Raw genomic sequence first — 25,069 nt, forward strand, 5'->3', positions numbered from 1 at the left:
ACTGTAATTAAGGAGTCCTAAAATAGATTATAAGAAGTATTAGGAGAATTAATAGTTACGAAATTAAGTAGCGTTGAAACATATGGTAAAAAGAATAGAAAAATACTTCATTTGTTCTTTTTTACCTGTTATCTTTACTAAAAATAGATGTTCTTTAATACTTGTCATTTCACAAAATCAATGCATAAATGACTCTATTATTCCTACTTTACCCTTGAAAGTTATTAGTCTAGAAAATATACATTTGACCAACACAGAAAAATTAAGTAAATAATTCATGTATGTTGGTCAAATTAATTCATCAAAATAATTTAATTTATGTTCATTGATTGAAACTTGACTTTAAGAAAATACTAAATAAGGGTATTATGATAAATATAAGACGTAGGTTGATGAGAGAAACCAAAATGACCGGAATGCCCTCCACAACCTATAGGTCTAGCTAAAAGATGAACCATGTGAAGTATGTATCAAACTAGAAGAACTATGCCCAATATAATTAGCTTCATACACTGGTATCGCAACATGAATGAGTCGGTTAGACTAAGAGTGATAACCTCTCCTTGAGTAACCTCAACTCTTAGGAGGAGCACTACCCAAATCATCTGAATGATGGGCCCTCTTGCCCTCATGCCCTCATGCTACTCAAATCCCTCACGTCGAATCATCTTCAACTCTTTCGCAGCATTTACGACTTTCCGAAATGAAACACCAGAAGCGGTAATTTGAGAAACTCCTATACGAATCGAAATAATCAAACTCTTAACAAAACCTTCTCACTTTCTCAGTCTCAGTGGGCAAACCTTCTTAGTCTCAGTGGAAATTATCATCAAAGCGTGCCTAGCCGAGGCATAAAATATAACCTCATACTCTGTCACTGACATACCATCTTGCTGCAAACTCTCGAACTCGACCCTTTTGTTCTCCCTCTTAAATATTTTATAATTAAAATTTAAACAGTCAAAAGTTATATAAAAAAACATATATTATAATTTTTTTCATATCAATATACATGATAAAAAGAAATATTTTAAAATATTAGTACAAGTAAAAAACAACTAGAAGTGGGTAACTTATAATATTTTTTAAATATACAAATTTAATTTCAAGAATAACTTAATCTTTTCATATCCTAATTTATAGTCAAAGCTTTTTTATTTTTATTTTTTAAAATGAATCTAAAAATCCAACATTTTGATAGAGAGAGGGAGTTGTCAAAATCTTTTTAATTTCAGAATTGGCAAAAAAAAACATCCATTTTGAAATGGTTGGTGATAAAATCCTATACTAGAACAAAAAAATAACTTTAACAATCTATGCTAGACTAGAAGCATTTGCATGTTAGAATGGCCGATAGCTTCTACTCAAACCAATAGCAAAAAATCCTATAAGCTCTTTCCTGTAAGGTAAATATGATTTTCTCTTATTCTTATCAGCTTCTTTATCCGCTCTATTTCGTACATAATACAATGCTTGCTGAGAAGCAGCCGCCGTAGCCGCCGGTAATCCCTTCTCTCCTCCGCTGGTTTTCGTCTGCTTCAATTTTCCGGCCGTCTTCACCACCTCACTGGAATTTTTTGATTTTGCTTTTCTTAAGAGAAATACAAAACTGTCCTCTTCCTTGCGTTCACTATTACTCCGCCGTAACAGATCTCGGATCCTCGGCCATCGCTTCGATACAAATCCTGTAGATTTACTCTTCTTGCATTTTCCTGGTGATGGCTCGCTTATCTTCGGCTTCCACATACAGTAAGTCCCGGCAGGTATCGTCTCCAATTCCTCTGCCTCCGATGATTCACTTTTTTCTAGAAACAACTTCTTCAACGGAATCAAAATTGATTTATCAACATCCTTCAAATTCGAATCGCTTAGCAATAGATCGCGGTTGAAAAGAGGGAAAATTGGCTGCTGGAATTTAGTCTGACCGTCATAGATGAATTCCGCGATTGAGTTATCCGGTTTCTCAGAGACTATAGAGAATTCGAAATCTTCTTCGCCGCCGTTCAAGCTATCGTTCTCCTCCGCCTGAAATTCATTGGAGATTTTTGCAGCGATATCTGATAAAAGTCCAAAATTGTTGAAACTGAGGCACAAATATTCATCTTCTCCGACTTTTTTCATTTTTGAGTGAAAGAGAATTGGTTGTGTTTTCATCTGCTGTGCTGCTGGGTTTTATTTATAGGGGTTGTGCAAGTGTACTTTCCTTGATGGAAAAGAGACTGGAATTACACATGTGCTTCTAGAATTTCTGGAGTTTTTAGTATCAACTTGGAAAGTTATTAAATATATTTCTTTCTAAGTTCTTTTGTAGTTACCTTTTTTTATTTTTATATATATTTACTTGCCATGTTCTTTTGTCATGTATTACATCATTTAGCTCTATTAAATAAATTCCCTTTTTTGTTTTATTAGATCTCCTTCTCTTTTAAACTTTTTTTTTATTTCATGTAATATGATTTTGTATAATTGATCACCATTTTTTATGTAATATGATTGGTATAAAGGAGTCTTAAAATATATAGTAAAAGAAAAATATATGGCAAGAAATATTAGAACAATTAATAACTAAGAAGCTTTAAAATATATGACAAGAAATATTAGAACAATTAATCACTAAGAAGCCTTAAAATATATGACAAGAAATATTAGAACAATGAATAACTAAGGAGCCATAAAATATATGGCAAGGAATATTGGAATAATTAATAATTAAGGAGCTTTAAAATATATGGCAAGAAATATTAGAACAATTTATAACTAAGGAGTCTTAAAATATATGGCTGGAAATATTAGAACAATTAATAACTAAGGAGCCTTAAAATATATGGTAAGACGTATTAGGAGAAATAAGAAAATAAGGAATGCTAAAATATATGGTAAGAGAAATAGAAAAATTATATGGTAAGAGTATTAAAAAACTTAATAAATAAGTAGACTTAAAATATATGGTAAGAACTATTTAAGAAAAATAATAAATAAATAGTCCTAAAACATATGGTAAGATGTTTTAAGAGAATTAATAATTAAGGAGTTCTAAAATATATGGTTAGAAGTTTTGAGAGAACTAGTAATAATTAAGGAGTCTTAAAATAGATGGTAACAAGTACTCCCTCTATTCACTTTTACTTGTTTATTCCTAAAATAGATTTTCATTTTTACTTGTCACTTTTGAGATATCAAGAAAAGACAATAATTTTTTCCATGTTTTACCCTCAATATTAAATACTTAATTTTCAAATCATTTTTCAAGACATCACTCAATAAGGATAGCTTGGTGAAATACCTATATCAATAATTATTTTCTTAATTGACGTGTCAAGTCAAAGTGTGACTAGTAAAATTGAATGAAGGGAGTATTAGGAGAATTAATAGTTAAGGAATTAGGAAGTGTTAAAATATATGGTAAAAAGAATAGAAAAATACTTTCTATATCCCTATTTACTAAAAATAGATATACTTTAATATTTATCATGTTACAAAATCAATGCATAAATGACTCTATTCTTCCTATTTTACCCTTGAAAGTTATTAGCCTAGAAAATATACATTTAACCAATATGGAAAAACTAAGTAAATAATTCATGTCTATTGGTCAAATTAATTAATTACTAAAAATAAATTAATTCATGTTCATTAATTGAAAACTTGACTTTAAGAAAATACTAAATAAGGGTACAATGGTAAATACGAGACGTATGCTGATGAGAGGAACTTGAATGACCATAATTCCCTCTACGACCTATAGGTCTAGAAGATGAAACATGTGAAGTATGTATCAAACTAGAAGAACTATGCCCAATATAATCAGCCTTAACAATTGGTATCGTAGCATGAATGGGTCTGTTAGACTAAGAGTGACAACCTCTCCCTGAGTAACCTCTACTCTTAGGAGGAGCACTACCCAAATGACCTGAATGATGGGCCCTCTTGCCCTCACGCTGCTCAAATCCCTCACATCAAATCATTTCCAACATTTTGGCAGCATTTACCACTTTCTGAAATGAAACACGAGAAGCGGTAACCTGAAAAACTCCCATATGAATCAAAATAATCAGACCCTTAACAAACCCTCTCACTCTCTCAGTATCAGTGGGAAGTATCATCAAAGTGTGCCTAGCCGAGGTATGAAATTTAACCTCATACTCTGCGATTGACATACCATCTTGCTGAAAACTCTCGAACTCGACCCTCTTGCCCTCCTCTCATCACGTGGAAGAAACTTATCTAGAAATATGATATTGGAGATGATCCAGTTGGCCTATAATTAATATAATCCCTCCACCACTGCTTGGTACTGGAATATCGTGTAGTCAATTCCATGAGACTCAACTAATCTAAGGTTATGCAATTTCCCATTACAGCTAACTGTAAATTCATATGCATCCTCATTCAAGTCACCCGTATAGGTCGAAGGATTCACCATCCTGAACATTTCGAACATCTTTTGCTCATAAATGGCCATGGAAGGTCGTTAGCCAAATGTGATGCAACACCTAGCAATACCATATTATCTAATCGAGGAGCTATAATAGCAGTTGACTGAGTCCCTAGAATCTAAGAACCTAGAGCAACTATCTGATCTGGAGTCTGACCTCCACAACAAGTGTGTGAGCCATCAGAGGTGACAGACATAGACAATGTTCCCACCTGAGCCATCCCTCATAAGAGTCCTAGCATATGAACCAAGGCATCTTAAAGCATTAAGGTGGTAATAATGATCCTGAGTTGGTCTATATCCCTCAACATGATCTTGCACATCCAAATTTTGGAAGAGCTATTTGCCACAATATTTGCCATTTCGAGCTTTCTTCTATAGGTTTCTATTTTCTGAGGTCCTTTAAACAATTCCATAAGGGAAATATATGCAGATTTGTTTCTTTTCTTCAAATCAATTAATCTTCCAAAAGAATTTCGTGAGTTAACTAATCTAATATTCCAGAATAAGATTTTGTCTATCATTTACACATGGATGGTTTTGCTATACTACTCCTTGTGCTTCTGCCCTTACAACAACTTTGTATCTCTTTCCACCCATTAACAATTCTTTTGTATGCCTTGGTGATAGATCTCTTTATTTACTTATCTTATTGATATATTTAGTTATGTCATCTTCTTCCTCTTCTTCTTTCTTTCTCCCTCTATATTTGGCCCCTACATTTCCTCTTACTGTTCTTGGTCATTTTCCCTATTGGTGAATTTCCCTTGATTGTTGTATGATGAACCTCCCCCCTCCATATTGCTTGTATTTGTATTTAATTGGTCAGATGACTTTTCTTCTTCTTTATCTCCTACCTTCGTATTCCTTAATTTGTTGTCCATCTCCACCTCATGTTGACTATCTTTCTCAATTTCAATGGCTTGTATTTTATCACTTAGCTTTTCCATCTTGTTGTCTTCTTCATTACTGATTTCTCTTAATTCTGATACTTTTCCCCTTTGTTTTTTTTGCTGGTACTTTCCCTTATTTCCTTGTTTCTTAACGAATTATTCACTGATATATCCTTTTCTGTGCTTGGTTTACTGAAATTCTCTTCTACCTAGTCTTTGGTTGCCACCACAACTTTTTCCTTTGTGCTTTTCCCAGCCTTTGGCGTTGCTATGGTCATTATATTTTCTTGTTGTTGACTTGGTTCTTTTGTCCCTTCTTCCTCATTAAGTGCATCAAACTTGTTCCCGGTCATCAACAAATCCTCATCACTCACTTTCTCCTTTGGATTCCATATTTGAATCTGTCCTTCCCTGTAATGATATCCTCCTCTCTTGGCCCCAATCTTGATCCTAGGTTCCTGAAAGTTGTTGTCCGGCGACTTCCCTTTGTCAGCATTCTTCTTCTTTTCTGGCACTGTATTGATCTTTTTGTTGTTATTTTTACTCTTATCTTCCTCAGTTTTCTCACCCCCTTCCTCCTTTGGATATAATTTCAGATGTAATACAAAACACTCTTTTTCATTATGCCCTTGTAGTTTGCAGTTTCTGCAATATTTAGGGAGATAATTATATTTGATGGTAATCCATTTAGCCACAATTTCACCTGTCTTTTTCTTGATTCCCACATTGACTCTCTTGGGAAACTCACCCAAAAGGTATACTTCCACCTTACCTCGCGCAACTTGGTCTCATTTTGTTTCTAGTAGCCATATCAACTTGTAATGGCTTTCCAACAGCAGTTACCACTGAGAAGATTGTTTCTTTTCCAAGGAAATTTTGAGGCGATATTCATGCAATCGCTATTGATGTTTCTTCCACTGGGTCAAATAAAGGATCCCATTTAAAGGTCCGCATTGGGTAATATCTGAATGATCTTTCACAATTCGTGGATATCAGACTATCCGTATGAGAATTTCCCAACCACGGCATATTCCAAATCCCTATTCCGGCTGCAGAATTCAAACTTTTAGGGTTTTGATGGCTAGGATTTTAGAAAGCGTTTTTAAAACTATTTATGTATGACTTGTATTATTAATTATATATATATATCTTCTAAATTTAAAAATATAAAATTATTTGGAATATATATTTAACAAGGAATGATTCATATAATAAAACAAAATAGAGAATTTCTGGTAGCTGATGTCGCGTAATTCATATTTCTGACCAAATCAGTATATATATAATTGGTCTCCACTTTTTTGGGGTTATTATATGTAAGTTTATCAAAGTAATTTCTACTTAGTAAATGCAATGATTAGTAAAATTAGGCTGCCATCAATCCATTTCCACTTACATAAAGACCTTACGTAAGTAAAACAAGAAAAAAGTATGAAGATTCTCATAATAACTTAGAAATTATTCAAAGTCACCTATAAATATTAATTTTTCATTTCATAACCTAACTTGGAAACCAGCTTTGACTTCTTCTTTTTTTTAATTTTCAAACATGATTAAGCAATAAAAAGTATATTCAATACACATATATTATGTTTAAATTTAGTATAAACACCGGATGTACAAATAACCTCTTCCGATGTACTTCCTCCGTTTATTTTTACTTGTTACTGTTTGACTTGATACACTCATTAAGAAAATAATTATTGATATAAGTATTTTATCATACTATCCGGCCCTACTAATTACTCCCTTTGTCCACTTTAAATTGTCATGTTGCGTTTTTTCAAAAGTCAATTTGACTAATTTTCAAAGTTAAATTAGATTACATTAATTCGATATTTTAAACAAAAAATTAAGATATTCAAAACTTATATGAAAAGTATTGTAAATTTCAATTTTTTTTGCATATCAATATGATGAAAAAATATATTGTAAAATGTTAGTCAAAGTTGCTATCGTTCGACTCTAAAAAGAAAACTATGACAATTAAAAGTGGACGGAGGTAGTAATATTTAGTATATTTGAGTTTTGAAAAATGATATGAAGAATATGATTTAGTTCTAAGGGTAAAACATGGGAAAAAAATAATTATTTTTTCTTGATTTATCAAAAGTTACAAATAAAAATGAAAATCTATTTTAGAAATAAATGAAAAGTAAAAATGAACGGATGGAGTAATTTGGAGGAAATAAATGATACAAAATAATTATTTACAATTTGAATTAGAATAAAAATATAAAACAATACTACATATATTTTATCTCCTACACAGTAAATTACTTTATTCATTTCAATTTGGTTTTTCTAATTCTCCTTTTAGTCCGTTACAAAAAAAAAAATGTCTCTTTCTTCTTTAACAATTCTTTAATTTCAACTTTCCACAAAACATGTTTAATACTAGAAGATTAAAAAATATTTTGATACATATGATATATTTTTAATTTAAAACCATAAAATTCAAAAAAAATCTTTACATCATTAAACTCAATATCAAATTAAAATAGTACACATAAATTAAAACAAAAAATATATATATTTTAACATATAAAGATGTCATTTGAAACAGATTGTATAATTGAAAGAACATATAATTGCAATATTTTAGGTGTAACAGAAATGTAGATGAAAACATTTAAGTGCCCTTCTAGATACGTATTATTATAATATAAGTTGGTCAAAATTGAACCATATAATATACGTAGACATACTAAAGAATTTACAAAAGTTGTAATAAATCATATATACGCGTAACTAAACAGATTGGAGGGAAACACTAGTAATAACGTCGTTTTCTAGAAGACCAGACATATTATATTATTTAATATAACATTTGGGAAAATCATATCTTTTATCTTTAACGTTGACAGAGAGGAAAATATTATTTTCTTGTTCTCGAAGTAATCTCATTATTGGAATGACTTTTGACTTTCGAAAAAACATATGGCATGATCATATAACTACTCCTTTTTTCATATCATTCTATATAATAATGTAAACGACAAGTGATTAGATAGATATATACTCTCCGTTTCAAGTTATTTATCGTGTATCTTGTTATACATGTTTCTACAAAAATATATATTAAGAAGGATTTCTTTATGTCTTATCCTCATTTATGTTCTAAAATTAATTTCAATTAAATATTTACTCTATTGAGGTATTTATAGTTTTTAAGAATTATTACTACTAAAGATAAAAAACAAAATGTCTTGAACTTTCAAAATAATAAATTATTTGAGGTTCATCTATTTTTAAAAATTGCGCTAAATAATTTGAGAAGAAGGAGATAAAAATATATTTTTTCCATCACGAAACAAGAATCACTTTAGTGTAAGAATAATTCTTACTTATGCCCAAGTTTACTTGTTATCCAAGTAATACCATAAATAATATTTAATAAAGAATAGATCTCATCCGTATATCGGTTACTTGATGGATGTACCGGATTAAGTCATAATCTCTATAAATTGGTCCATCCTCCACCCATTAGGGTTACCACATATTCTCTACATTAATTTCATCGATGACGGTTGTGGTAACATAAGACTAGGGCTAGGAGGTAGAAATCATTTTACGATTAATGTGACGATGCATAAGTTTTCAGTCAAACTTAAACTATTTGACTCTCGGAAAAAAAAAAGTGTCACATAAATTAGGACATTGAAAATATTTGTTTTTGTAGAATTCTAGAAGATTGATGAATTCTACAATCGTGTATAATTGTAATGATGGAACATATTATTAGTCGTGAACAAATAGTTATTACTATTAGAATATATGTGTTGAACTTCACATGCACAAGTAGGAGTCGTATAGATTTGTAATAGCAATAGCAAATTGAGACATACATTGATAAAGTCATCGTCAGAACACAGTTGAAACATATATATATATAGGCATTTTTTTTATATTCTATTCTATCTCTACCAATTGTCAAACTTATAATTCAGATACATTCCATGTGAGCTTATGTAATTTCTATCTTCTCTGTTTCATTTTATATGAATTAGTTTAACTTGACATGAATCAAAGTTTAAGAAAAAAAGACCTTTGAAACTTGATAGAAATTTGTTTGGCTATAAATCATTATATTAATAGGAAAATGAGCATTTTAAAGCTAAATTATTACTTAATATAGAAATATGTCATTTTTTAGACTAACTAAAAAGGAAAGTAAATCATATAATATAAATTGAGACACTACGAATATTGTGTATTTGACTTAACGGTGGACGACAAACTCTACCATCAGTATTATGGGTAAAAAGTATGTCTGTTTTTGACTCATGTTAATATTGATAGGTTGAAAATTAACAAGTTTTTATTTAAGTATAATGACGTACATATATAATATAATATATGATATGCTTTATACAATAGTGACGGATTGCATGACTATTTTTGAAGCTTCTGATAGAATGCAGTATAGCACACAATATAAGAATTAAATCAAGTCCCTCTCATCTTCTCAACCCACTCCCCCTTATTGCAAATCTCAAACAAGGGTGGAGCTACATGAACCAAATTAATAGGTTTAGTTGAACATCTTATTTATTAAAGCTTAAATCAAGTCCCTCTCATCTTCTCAACCCACTCCCCCTTATTGCAAATCTCAAACAAGGGTGGAGCTACATGAACCAAATTAATAGGTTTAGTTGAATATCTTATTTATTAAAGCTATGTATTTCCAAGGTTTAATTTATGATTTCTAATGAACTACAAATAGAAAAAAAATAGAATAGTAAGAGATGGGTTCCAAGGTTATGACACTTTGCGTAATAATGTTATGTCTACACCTTCATTATCTTGCTAAATACTATCAAACTGCTAACTCATAAGGTTAATATTATAGTTATGATCTCTCGTACCTTTAATCGTCTATATTGTTAAGTGATGATACTCGTAATTAAATTGAATGCATTTATATATATATTCCCTGCCTAGGAGCCAAGTAGGGCAAACTAGACTTGATTTCCATCAAAATTTAAGAGATTTCACCATCAAAACTCCTCCAAGATCAAGGTATAGGCTGGTTGGGGGGGGGGGGGGGGTTGAAGCATTTGCCGAAGGAGAGAAGTTGATGATTTTTATAGGTTCTTGGAGCTTTAAGCTTGTGTTGATAATTAAGAGTTCAAGGACCCATTTGTGATCATTAGTGGAAAGTTTTACGGTTGTTTTGATGATTTATATCGCTAATGGAAATTTTGTCATTTTAGCCAATGTATGAATTGTTTTGATGTTTGTGTAACACCTCAAATATTTCTAAATGAAAATCTGAATCATTCTTTATTTGCGTATAAGGTCGTATCGAGTAATTCTTAAATTGTGATTAGGTGTTTTGATCAATTCTTTAGTGTGAAAATAAATTTGGAGATGAATTAAGGTCACAAGAATCCCCTGGCACAAAGTTGAGTTGAAAGCTTTCTTAAATTGTGATTAGGTGTTCTAATCAATTCTATTATGCATATTGAATTCTAAATAGTTGTTCATGTTTCGTATCACATGAATCCTATTTGTTTATAAAAGTCTGGTTTATAAAGGTTTTTTCATGAGTTTTTCCTATACATTAAGTTCAGATTTGAAAGGTGAGGCCATGAGTATGTATGGTACTATTTAGATACTATATTTGGTGGAAATTTTGGGCCTATGTATAACTAATACATGTACTAATCTATGTATTAGTTATACACCCTACATGATATTATATGATGTATAACTAATACCTTATGTTTGGTGGTATTAGTTATACACATCATTAATACCATGAGATTAATCTATGTTAAGACAAAAATACCCCTAAAATCCTTTTAATTATTTTATTTTCTTGATTTTATGTTTTATATTTGTAGTAGTAAATTTATCTAAATAAATTAGCTTACAAATTTTATTATTTAGAGAGAGTTGTTTGTTGCTAAATAAATCCAATACAAATCAATACAATATTTGAAATGTGAGTTATTTACATTTACTAATTGTAAAGGCAAATATATGATCACATGACGTTTGTCATCATAATTGAATGTATTATTTATTGATATATATGTGGTTTTCTAATTATTTGTATTTTGAACAATTTATATAATTGCATACATATTAAAACTACAACTTGCAATTTATATTTCTAAACATAAATGGTTTATTGGATTTTACTATTGTTTACCATCTTGTTGATTTTAAAAGTAGACGATCTATTTTTTAAAATTAAAAATTGGTGTTTTGTGAGGGATCAATTTATTTAGATAACAATTATTTATCCTCAAATAATTCAAGTGAGAAAATAGCAAATATGGTGACAAAATTATTCTTCTCCTATCTAGTTAGAAGGCCATCAAAAAATAATATTATCCAACAGTTATCTACCTTGACCCAATTACATAAAATAATAATGATTTAAGGGTATAATTGGAAAGAAACTTTTTGTAGAGTTTTAATCCAAAGACAAGATTAGATGGGATGTAATGAACCAAACATTTAATAAAAAAATAAACCTTGCATTACTAGTCACTACATTAATAATCCATCTATTACTGATCCCTACATGATTAATCCATGCGTTATTAATCATTGTACCAAACAACCCCTAATATCTACTACAAGGGATTCACACACAGAATCAATGTCCGCGGCAAAATAAGTAGACACGTGAGTAGGTAGACTCGGGATTAAATAACACGGTAGTGGGATGATTGCAAACTGAGACTATACATGTGATCACTGCATCTGAGACCTCTACCTCGGATCTACCCAGTATAACATATCATACTCTACTAGCCTAAGAACCACCCTGAGCACTGCCTCGAGCTCTACCCTTTGTACCACATCTAGCACTCTTTGAATTACCTCTAATAGTTGAAATGGCATAGCACTGAAAATCTCTGACCGTGGTTAAACACTAGAAGGAGCACGTTTGTGGGAATCCCTTGACTTGTGCCCAACTCAAACATAGCAATCTCGTTGACCTGAATATCGCTGAGAATAACCAAAAGAGTTTATACGTCCTCCCTGTATAACCACTATGTTCACCATGACTAGTTTGAATGGACCTATGTCCACTAGCACTATATGTGCCTTAAATCGCTGCATGCACTAGTCAATACTGATATTTGTGGGTGCCCAGCCCCGAATAGTCTCGACCCCTAAATGAATGACCGCTAGACTGACCCTGACAAGGAAATCTCTTGGTGACACCATCCTATTTACGATGTCAAATACCCTCACTCATCCTATCATGGTTGACAATATTCTAAAATGCATCACCTAATAACACAAGAGAAGTTGTGGCCTCCCTTCACCAACTTACGAATCTACTCAAACTCAATAGGTATACTGGATAAAGCATAACAAGATAGCTCATAAAACAAACCTCATACTCAGAAATTGGCAAGGAGACTTGCTCCAACCTATTAAACACATCCTTATGTTAATGACGAAGACTATATGGCACAAACCTCTTGAAAAATATCTCAGTAAACTGCTCCCAACTCATCATAGGAGAACCAACAGGCCTACGAGCAAGTACCAACCTCCACCACTACTTAGTCACTCTCGCAAACTAATAACATATTTAAGACACACCATATGTCTCTAAGATGCCTATGTTGGACAACTTGTCCTGCCACTCAATCAAGCCAATCATAAGCCTTCTCTTGATGGATAGGTTGTTCAACCTGGACATCTTTGAGACACATAGAGTGTCTTATAAATCTTACTCTCTGTCTCATATTAACTGATCACCTTTTCAAAAAGAAAAATACATAAAATCCCTTCTGAACTTGGTAGCAAAACTTATTTTAGCACTTTTAACTTTACGGATAATTATTTACTCCTCTTATCTCTTTTCAAGTGAATTAAAATACACCCAAATCGCTGACATAGCAAGTCAATAAAAATAAAGCACGTATATACCAAAAATTAAAGAGAAAAAAAATAATTGGTCCCCAATTATTTTCTTTTTATCCAATAATATTTCTTTTCTTCATCTTCTTCATACCTTACCATCCCCAGCCCTTAGTACCACCAACCCCACCCCATCTCCCGCCCCTTCATCTTCCTCACACCCAATCTACCCCTCCCGCCCTCGACCACCACTTGCACTACTCCTTTCTTCTTCTTAGACCCCCCCCCTCCACGAACCCCCACTCCTACCATCTTTCTTTCTCTTCAAACCTTGGTGCTTCACACTTTTCTTCTTCTTCTTCCCCATCTTTTTTCTCCTTCTTCAAGGCGCCCCTATCCCACCCTCATTTCCTTTAATTTCTATCAATAAACTCAAAAAGTGTGATAAACAAGAAAAAAATAAAACAGCCATCAATTTACTCTTGCTTCAAATTAAAATCAGTATCTATGGCAAGGTTTAAATATGATGAACTTGAAGCTCTTTTTAATGAAATTCTACAAATTTTTCATCTCAAATCAAATTTTTAGATGTTATTATTTATTTGTTTTGATTATGTGTCTTAAAAATTGAATGTGTTTTTGTGAGAATGATTTTGAGATTTTAAATCTCTTTCAACTGAAAATTTGTTTTTTTTTTAGATTATTTTTCTTATAACCATGGATTAATTCTTATTTTTTGAGATTTTTTTTTTACTTTCTAAAATTGTGAGTAAAATAAAAAGAAACAAAAAAAATTAAAAATCAAAATTTAAATAATGTTCAATGTGACTCTGATGTGGCAATGATGTGGCGCTGACGTATCACACTACCAAAAAATCGCCTTTTAGCCACGGTTTATTAGCCACGGTCGCAAAAATTGTGGCAAAATTAGCTAAAAAATAAAAAATTCTCTACATAGTATGAACTGTGGCTAAACATCTGTGGCTAAAATAGCCGGGTAAAATTTCATTCCCTCCCTTTATTTTTTCATTTGCCTCCTTTTCTATTATTTCCCTCTACTCACTCTCTTTTCTCTCACTTCACCCAAAATCAACCCCCAAAATCTAAATCGATTTCTGCCCAAAATTCAACTCTCTTCTTCAAAATCGATTTCTGTCAAAAGCCGCTTCAAATAGTTGTGTAATGTGGTAAGTTTGCTTCGTTCAAGTAACAAATCTTTGGAATCTAGTGTATTTAAACTCAAAATTGAATGTAGGGTTTTGAATAAAGTTTTTGTTTATTGAAGTTATGAGCTTTTGAAATCTGCAATTTGATGTGTTTTTATTGGGTTTTCATGTTGTAAAGAATAGAAATTTTAGTGGTAGGTTATACATCCTACTTTATTTATGTTGGAAAAATCATGCTCACACCTCTGGAAAGATTGATGGATATATTTTCACCACGAATTTTGTAGATAAGATTATACATTGGAGGAATTATTACCATAAATCGATAACCTATAAACTTATATATAAATCTTGAGAGGTGTGAAATTTTGCAGGTTTAGATCTCTTTTTTTTTTGTTCTGTGCATTTCAAACCATGTTCTAGTTATCGTTTGTTTCTGTATAAGGAACAGGAATTTAAGTCCAACATTTGAAAAATTAAAGAGCAGTGCCTATCTGGGATCAAATACGTTACTAATTGTTTTAAGTTTTATTGGGTTTTCTAGTTGTAAGAGCACAATCATTGTTAGAAAGCCTACGAGGACGACATGCTGACAACAATAGCACAATTTCCCTAAATTTTGATCAACTAGATGACCAAATTGTGAATGAGAATATCACAACTCCTACTCTCGGTAATGGAAATTTAATTTCTTCTTCAAGTTTTGTTGGAGCCAGCTCACAAGTGAAAAATGAGTCGTTACTTGTCCACATTAGAGGTTAGAAGTAATTTCATATTAGAGTTGATTGTTGCTTTTTATTCTTTATTATTAGTTTGTTGTTATCATTACTTTTCATTTGTGTTAATGGCTTGTTAAAATGATAGATACTTCAACCGCAGAAGTTACTACTCAAAAGATGCAATCAAATCGAGTTTGAAACTTTGAAAAAAATTAAAAAATCATGGTGGAACTAAATGGTGATGGAAAAGGAAGTGACAATGGTTCAAATTTGCTTGTGATCAGATTTCTTGGCAAACTTTCTCAAATGTTTGTATTTTGTCCCATATTAGTTGAGTGATGGGATAGGATGCCACATGAAAAAACAAAACGACAATGGCAACTTATTGAGGTAACTAGCTAACTTTATTGCCATTCAAATAATGTTATCTTTTTCAATAGGTACTGATTTATGAATACAAACATATTTGAAGGAGAATTTTGAGTTTGATTATGAGATTGGATTGAAATGGGTGATGCAATCTTTACGCGAGAGGTGGAGGGCCCTTAAATATAAGTTACGATGTAATAACTTCTACCCCAACAAAAGTAAAGAAGAGCTACTTGCCAAGCCTCCTGAAAATGTGGATTCTATTGATTGGATTGCCTTTGTGCATCACTGTAATGAGGATAAGATGAAGGTAATTGTTGTTCATAATTTGATTCTTTCTTTCTCTTACTTTTTGGGTAAATAATTTTTATTAATAACCAAAATGGACTTTACAACTCAAGGTAAAAATAAAAAACAGAAGAACTAGGTTCGATATTCATTCGAAATCTCTAGGCTTGCATATGTAGACTCTTAGAAAAAAAACAATTTCAACACAATTTATGTTGGGTATACATTCAGTTCTCCTAGTTTTCTAGCCGACTAAGGTCTCAAATTGGCTCTCAAATATACTTTTTGAAGGATCATTTTGATCAGGACTTCATCTATTCTTCTTGGCTTTGGAATATCCTCAGTTAGACATCTGCCACAAGTGTTAAATTATCCTTGTAAGTGTCATTCTGTAAATAGCATCCCATGAAACATTTCCTTTGCATTAGTTTTCAGCCCATCGCAATTCACCCTACTACTCCATTGGACTCCTGCTACATAACAACTTTACTTCAGAAAAGTATGGAAAGGAAGAAATATGAAACTTTCTAACTCCTAAGTTCTGTACATACACAATATAACTCATTTTGTACATTTAAATATGCCTTCAACTATAAATACAATAAGAATTAGAAGTTATAACTTATATGCTAAATTTGTAGAGACAAAAAGGGCTGAAAATTACTAGTTACTTATAAGAAACCTATGTGATGTCAATGAATGCTACAAATATGTTGGTAAGTTCTTGTTTCGGCTTTGCAATGTCTGATTTTTCTCTCTCCCTTCAACATCATTAGAGCTTAAACTCTTTTCTCGCTCCAATATCTTCCTTTTAAATTTTATATTGCATCCTTTGTGTGGAAGTAGATATTCCTTTTAAGATGTCAACAATTATGAAATAGGATATAGTTGTATGATTGTTGAGCAATCTAAATGAACATGTTATAAAGACCATTGTGAGTCTGAAAATTTAAGATTGATTTTTGTTTGCTTTCATTAAGTAATATTGTTGGTGTTGGCTGTGTTAAAGCAATTTATATAGCTTTAAGAACTTGTGTCCTACATCTTGTGAAATTGTGCCCTTCTATTACATGTAATTAAATTTATGTTTGATAATTACAGAAATAAAGTGCACAAAATGTAAAAAATAGAAAGAAACTTAAAGTCTCGCATGCCGGTGGTAGCAAAAGCAATGCAAGGAGAGGTCGTCAAATGGTATGTTTCTTAACCTTGAATTCTATTTGGAAATCATTTTATTGTATCAAGTGAAATGTGTTTCATGTTTATTTTTTATTTATATATACTTGATTAATGACAGGAGCAAAAATTGAAAAGACTTGTGTGTCGGAGTGAGGTTATTTTGTCAACTTTACTGAAGAAGGATGGTAATTATGTGAATGAGATTTTAGTTGTAAGATTTATATGCCTGTCCATTTTCAAATTTCAATTATGGTGTTGATTTATTCTTGTCTTTTTTCTTTGGTCCATAGCCTAGCATAAGACTCAACTAGCTATAAAAGAATAAAAATAAAAAATAACTAATGTAGGTGAGAAGTGAGCTTTTTGTTCTAGCAGCTGCCTTTGTGCTACAAATGTGTCTGCCTAGGATGCTCTTCATCTTTCCTTGTCAAATAACTTTGAAATTGTGATAATTTGTTTTGGGTTCTCTCATTACACATTAGAAAGTGGTTTTTTTTTAAGTTTTAGTCAAAATAGTTGATGTCTTGTAGTAATACTTTTGTTAATATTTTTTTTGTACAAATTATGTTAACTTATGTTAGTAGTAGTGCTTTGGGGTGTGTTCTATTTGCTTTTAGTATTGTGAAAATATCCTTTCTTGTAGGATAAGATATCGGAGCATCTACCTAAAGATCAGGAACTTGCTGCCAGTTCAGGTGTTCCTATGAAGATACTAGCTCAGGATGTCGTTGGAAAAGTGTATGGAGTTGAACATTCTGATCGTGTGTGTGGTTTAGATGGTAATGTTTGCCCTTCAAATGCTTTTGGAATGCCTCGCATTCAATTAGTCATGTGAATCTTGGTAGCTCTAGTAATATGTCTCATCAACGTGTTAGAGACCTAGAGAAACATGTAGAAACCTTGAAAGAAAAGGGATATAAAGAGACCAAAAAACAACTTGAGGCGACCAAATAAATGCTCGAGGAAACTAAGAATCGGCTTGTGCAAAATGAGAATCAGTTGGCAACTCTTCATAGGATTTTATAAGCTAAGTTTGGTAGTGACTTGCCTACTTTCAACTAATCTTCTTAGCCTTTAGTATATTTTAAGACAAACTATATATATGGTGTTTCTTTTAACTTTTAGTATTTCCATTACTCTAGTATTTGTGGTATTTTGTATGAATATTCAAGGTTTGCTCTTATCTTTTGCGACTATATGTAGAACAATGTTGGAACTTTGATCATTATTATAATAGCTAGTTTTGTGTGTATACTGGTTCCGTAAATCATTTGGAAATCTTTTTATTGTATCAAGTGATAATTATGTGATCACTGTGAATGCCTATCAATTAGTGTATTGATATTGGGATATATAGCAGGGAAATTATTGTTTTTTTAAATAAAAAAAACACACTTTTGCCACGGTTGAACCGTAGCTAGTTCATATTTTGTATGAAAGTTATGAGCAAATTACCAACGCCTAAATTAGCCACGGTTAATATATGGATAAGTCATGATTTGTTGTAGGCAAATTTACCCATGGGTAGACCGTGGCTAAACACAATCTAAACCGTGGCTAGAAGAAAGTTACCACGGACGCTAAAACCGTGGCAAATTTCATGGCGACGCCCCTGTTTGGCACGCAGCCGCGACCGTGGCTAAATGGCCGTGGCCAATATGTGATAGCCACGGTTTGGCTACCATTTAGCCACGGTTTCACGCGTGGCTAAAAGGCGAATTTTTTGTAGTGTCAATGGCATGACGTGTGTGGAATGCACTTGCCATTGTGAGACTGGTATTATAATATTAAGGTGTATTGTAATTCACTTGAAAAGAGATTAGGGGGGTAAATAATTATCCGTAAAATTAAAGTGCTCAAGTAAGTTTTGTTGTCAAGTTCATGGGGAATTTTATGTATTTTTTCTTTTAAAAATACTTGTCCCAGATTACTTGATCACTTACTAAATCAAGATAAAATTAATTACTCCCTCCATCTCATTTTATATGTCATCCATTTCTATAAATAGTTGGTTCATAATACTTGTCATTTCATAAAATCGATGCATAAATAACCATATTGTTCCTTTTTTACCCTTGTGAGTTATTAGCCTTGAAAATATACATTTGACCAACTTAGAAAAGATAAGTAAATGATTCATGTTCATTGGTTAAATTAATTAATCAAAATAAATTAATTCATATTCATTGATTGAAAACTTGAGTTTCAAAAAAATTAAATAAAGGTAGAACAGTAAAGTTATATTATTTCTTAATGCAAGTGCAAAGTAAAAAGATGACATATAAAATGAGACGGAGGGAGTAATTTTTTCTCAGTATACCCTATAATTAATATCATCATGCTTAATATTCCCATAATTTCTCTTTGGAAGCTTAAATGAAAATTAAAGTTCCTAGAATTTATATTTCCAAACAATTCATTAAATACTTAATTATTCATTTGCACTCTTGCTCTCACCTACTTTGGAGTACTTATACATTTTGTATGTCTTATGTCATCATAAATTATCTTGATAACCATTAATATGGATAAATGATAAATTGATCATTTAATTTATGATCTTTTAAGTAACATGTAAAATAAAAAGTGATCAGTTATTATGGGACGAAGGAAGTATTAATTTGTGGAGTGACTAAGGAGTGGTAGAGGTCGGTAGTTTCTCGTAGATCTGTTGGTTCTCCTATGATGAGTTGGAAGTAATTTACTGAGATATTTTTCGAGGTCTGTGCCATACAGTCTTTGTCCTTGTGATCAGCAGGGATGAGTTTGATAGGTTGGAGGAAAACTCCATGTCAATTTCTTAGTACCTCCATCGTAATGTTTTGTTAAGTATTCCTACTGAGTTCGAGCAAATCCGTAAGTTAGTGATTAAAGGTACATTTCAGAGTATTGTCGACAATGATTAAACATGCTAGCCTTGATGGTGGCATCAAGAAATTTCATTGTCAGGATAAATTCAGTGGTCATAAATCCCAAGAGTACTTCAATCAATTAAACAGTGAAAATATCTCTAAATCTGATTCTTTAAAGAGGTAAATGTAACAAATTATGAGCAGTCTTAGTGAAAAACTTATTAGATAACAAAAATACAAGATTACAATTGAAAAAAAAAATGAAGAAATAAATCTTTTCAAGCTGAGGCGCGAATATCTCACTCTCTTTAAGTAGATTCAAGCCCACTGCAGCAAATGTTTTTCACCGATCCAGTAGTAGTCCTTCTTGACTTGTTCCCTCCAGGATACAACAGCCTTCACAAAATATAACTCAACAACTCTGGATAAGAGTTGAGTCCAAAGCTCCACAAAAAGAACACCTCCCTTCAACTAATAAAAACTCTCTTTTTGACAAACTTTATGCATTATATTTTTCCTTATATGTTGTGTGTCACAAACCAAATGAAGACCACCAATATTTATACTAGAAGAAGTCTTCCTAGCAATGAATAGGAAGATAAATGGTGTAGTAAATAGTGAAGATAATGGTCTTAGCAGTTACATAGGTTACAAAGAATAATGAAAAGAATTAGTGGTCATAAATGACCACCTTCTGCGACTAACAGCAACCTCAAGTTGAACGTTTTGTAACCACCAAATAATGGGCAATAAAACACATGCACAGTGAGTAACCAAAGTGAGTAATTAGTCACAAATGACTACCAACGGCAGCAATGATATATGCCCACTAACTGCTGAAACATTCAGCATTCTTGTAACTCCAAATATAGCAAATTAATATATTAAAATATTAATATTAAAATGCTAACAAACCAACAATCCCCCATTCATTTTAATAATAGATAAGAGAGTTCATCAGCTGAAGGAAGACTACTATGTATAATGAAGGTGTGCTCTGCATTGAACCTCCACTTAGTAAACAACAACTTTCACTCCAGAGTCGTAGTGGTGATCTCAAACTTAAACTATGACTGCTCAAGGGAAATAAAATATCACTGCTCACACATAATAATCAAGGTGTTGACATGAGCTTTAAAGCCAACACGTTATGGTCATGTGCTATCCCGGTTTCATGAGTGCTTTTGAGAATAAGTCAATTCTCATAGGAAGCGACCTACTTCCACACTCACATAGGTGAAATCTATCGAGAGTGGTCATGTAAGCTTAACACTCCACTCATACGGGCTATAGATATTCATTAAGAGTTTTGTCAACTCAACCTTCACAAACTACAGGAAACAATGCACTCACATCATAGGGAGGAAATAAAAAAATAGTGCATTTTTCACAACAAGTCATCATATGATTAGTTTTTCCCTTTGAACCTGGTTATAGGATCTCTAGTCCCCAGGTTGGGTTTCCTCATATATGACTCAAGGATTTATAGGCTTCAATCCCACCTCCCTTGATGTGCTCCAGACCTTTTCTCTCGTTAAGGCCTTGGTAAGAAGATCTGCAAGATTATCACAAGATTTGACATAATCAACATTAATGGTACCATTTGTCAAATACGATCTTACATTACTGTGTTTTCTTCGTATAAGTTTGGATTTACTGTTGTAATAACGGTTTTGAACTCTACCAATTGCAGCGGTGCTATTACAATGAATTAAAATAGGAGGAATTGGTTTTTCAAAATAAGGTATTTGAAACAGTAAATCTCTTAACCAATTCGCTTCCTCACTAGCTGAAGCTAAAACAATTAGTTCAGCCTCCATGGTAGAGTTAGCAACAATAGTTTGCTTTTTTGATCTCCAACAAACAGCACCACCACCTAAAGTAAAGACATAATCAGTAGTAGAACAGGAATCACTTGATAAGTGTTCCAATCTGCATCACAAAAGCCTTCAAGTACATCAGGATCTTTTTTATAGAACAAACCGCAATTTTTTGTTCCAATTAATATCTCATAACTCTTGTTATAGCATGCCAATGTTCATTACCTGGCTTGCTTGTAAACCTGTCAAGTACTCCTACTGCATATGCAATATCGGGCCTAGTGCAATCAGTCACATACCTCAAACTTCCGATTATGCTAGCATATTCCTTTTGATTTATTACATCATTTTCACTTTCAACAGGAAATAAGTGAACACTTGAATCAAAAGTAGTTGCAACATACTTGCAATCAAGAAAGTTATATTTTTTCAAAATTTTCTCAACATAATGTGACTGGTCAAAAAAAATTCCATTACATGTTCTTGTTATTTTTATTCCAAGAATAACATTTGCCTCACCAGGATCTTTCATATCAAAATGGCTTCTAAGAATATTCTTAGCATCATCAATAACATTCAGTTAGAGCCAAAAATCAACAAATCATCAATATATAGACAAATAATCACATGTGAATTATTCCAAGACTTATGATATATGCACTTATCAGACACTTATTTGTTTTAAAACCATTTTCAATCATGCAAGAATCAAACTTTTCATGCCATTGCTTAGGTGCATATTTCAAGCCATATAGGGATTTACTAAGTTTACATACTTTGCTTTTTTGGCCTGCTTCAACAAAAGACTCGGGTTGATCCATATAAATTTCCTCATTTAGGTCTCCATTTCAAAAAACAATGTTTACATCTATTTGATGAATTTGCAAATAAAAAATTGCAGTCATAGCAATTAAAAGTCTTATGGATGTAATTCTTGTTATCGGTGAAAAAGTATCAAAAAATTCTAGGCCTTCTAGTTGTTTAAAACATTTTGCACCCTTGTGTTAAAGTAGCATTGAGTTTCACTTGGAAACCGGCAAGTTTCGAGTTTCCAAATAAGTGGTACCCTTTCTTTAGAGTCCGGTAGGTCAATTAAGTTGCCTAAATCTCTTCCTTATCTACTGCTCTGTAGCTGCCTTCCTCGTTTCGTCTTCGGTAAGACTTGATTTGAATCGTAGTTCAAATTCAAGTTGGTTTAGTGAGGGCGACCCCGAAAGTCACCGAATGGGTCAGTCTTTTAGTTCTCCCAGATTAGAATATCAAAGGAGGACGTTGCAGATGCCGGGGGCGGACACGACTTCTTCTAAGGCTAAACTAGCCTAGCCTTGTATTTGTCAATAGATTCATCCGGTTACAACTTTTTTCTTAAGACCCATTTGCAACCAATAGTTTTACAACCCGATGGTAAATCAACAAACTTCCAAGTTTTATTAGAAATCAGTGATTCCATTTCATCATTTACAACCTCTTTCCAAAATATAGAATCATGTGAAGATAATGCTTCTTTCAAAGTGAGAGGGTCATCTCCAACATCAAACTCATAAAAATCATGACCAAAATCTGTTTCTACTCTAGTTCTTTTACTTCTTCTTAACTCAAAATCATCAATTTCTTTATATTTTAAAGTAGAAGTAGAAGAACTAGGTAGTGACAAAATAGTATGTTCAATCTTTTGACCCCCACTATTTTTAGAATCAAAAGGAAACTTATTTTCATGAAAAATAGCATTACCTGATTCTATCACAATATTATCTTCAAGATTAAAAAATCTATAGGTTATACTATTTGAAGCATAACCAAGAAAAGCACAAGTAGTAACTTTCTTACCCAATTTTGTAATCTTGGGATCCATTAGCCTCACAAAGGCTAGACAACCCCAAACTCTTAGATATCTCAAACTTGGCTTGTAACATTTTCACAATTCAAAAGGTGTCAACTTTAGACCTTTTATGGGGCACACGATTCAAAATATAACAAGCAGTTAAAATCGTTTCACCCCAAAAATTTAAAGGTGCATGTGACTCAATAAGCATGACATTAGTCAATTCAGCCATAGTTTTATTTTTCCTTTCCACTACTCCATTAGATGAAGGAGAGTAAGGAGGAGTAGTTTCATGAATTATTCTCAATGATCTAACAAAAGAATTAAACTCATTTGACTCATATTCACGGCCTCTATCACTTTTAATTCTTTTTATTTTTCTTCCAAACTGATTTTCAACCTCATGGAGATAAGTTTTGAAATTTTCAAAAGCATCACTTTTATTTTTCATCTAGTAAACATATGTAAACTTAGAAAAATCATCAATGAAAGTGATAAAATATCTATTACCTCCACGAGTTAAAATTTCACTAAGTTCACAAATATAAGTATGAACTAATTCTAACAAATCAGTTTTTCTTTCAACTTGAAAATGAGGCCTTTTAGTGATTTTGGCTTTACTACAAGCCTCACACTTTTCAAAATTCTTTTTAACCATTGGGATTAATCCTAAACTACTTATGATTCCAACATAACGGTCATTAATATGACACAAACGAGCATGCCAAAAATTCGTAGAAGAAAGCATGTAAACAGAAGTAGAAGCTTTATTTTTTTCAATATTCAGTTTGAACATCCCGTCACATACATACGCATTTCCCACAAAAATACCCTTCTTCACTATTACATATTGATCAGATTCAATGATTTGTTTAAAGCCTGTTTTATTAAGAAGAAAACTAGATATCTAATTTTTCCTCATAGAAGGAGTATAAAGTACATCATTCAAAGTTAATGCCCTTCCAGAAGTAAAACACAATTCGACATCTCCCGTTCCAAGCACTTGAGTTGTGTGAGAATCACCAAGTATGATTGTTTTGGGCTTCTCAAAATGAGTATATTTTTTAAATCAGTCTTTGTCATAACAAACATCACGGTTTGCACCAGAATCAGCCCACCATCCATCAACACTCTCAGCCATGTTTATGTCGGTAATCACCGCCACAAAAGGTTCTTCGGTAATGTTTGCCTAAGGATTAGGATCACATTTTCGAAATCTGCAAAGTCGAGCAATATGCCCACTCTTGCCACAAACAAAGCACGGTCCCTTATCTTGAACTTGTTGATTTTGTGCTTGGTTATTTTCACAATTATTTTTCTTGGGAGGTCTACTATTATTTTTCTTAATTTTTTTCTTCTTAGGCTTCAAAGAAGTATTTTTATGAGTTTCAAGAGTAGCATTATTTGAAGTAATTAAATTTACCTTCGTTGTGATGGTGCTCTCTTCTTTTTGTAAAAATGCATCTTGGCTCCTTGCCTCTTCAGCGTCGTTCTTTTCCACTTTCTTATGATAAGAAATAAGTTTATCATCATCCATGGAGGTGTCCTCAACTTTATTATGACTCTTCTCAATTAACACATAAGAAACATTGAGAAGACTTAAGTAGAAAAGTACTTTACACTTCTATCACTTGAAATGGTTACCATTGAACTGAAATGGCCTGTTAAGGTCTCCCATCTTAACATCCGC

At 32.2% G+C, this 25,069-nt stretch overlaps 1 protein-coding gene across 1 annotated transcript; it reads right to left on the reverse strand.

The window, feature by feature from the left end:
- Positions 1-641: 641 nt before the first annotated feature.
- LOC125819805 (uncharacterized) lies at positions 642-2,121 on the reverse strand. The gene is made up of 2 exons (XM_049499246.1): positions 1,371-2,121; positions 642-736 (listed from the first exon to the last, which is right to left on the reverse strand). The coding sequence occupies exons 1-2, from the start codon at positions 2,119-2,121 to the stop codon at positions 642-644; spliced, it is 846 nt and encodes a 281-aa protein (XP_049355203.1).
- Between the last annotated feature and the right edge of the window lie 22,948 nt (positions 2,122-25,069).

This window comes from Solanum verrucosum, unplaced genomic scaffold (assembly GCF_900185275.1).
Source record: "Solanum verrucosum unplaced genomic scaffold, falcon-dt-bn FXZP01000239.1, whole genome shotgun sequence".
Taxonomy (NCBI): Eukaryota; Viridiplantae; Streptophyta; class Magnoliopsida; order Solanales; family Solanaceae; genus Solanum; species Solanum verrucosum.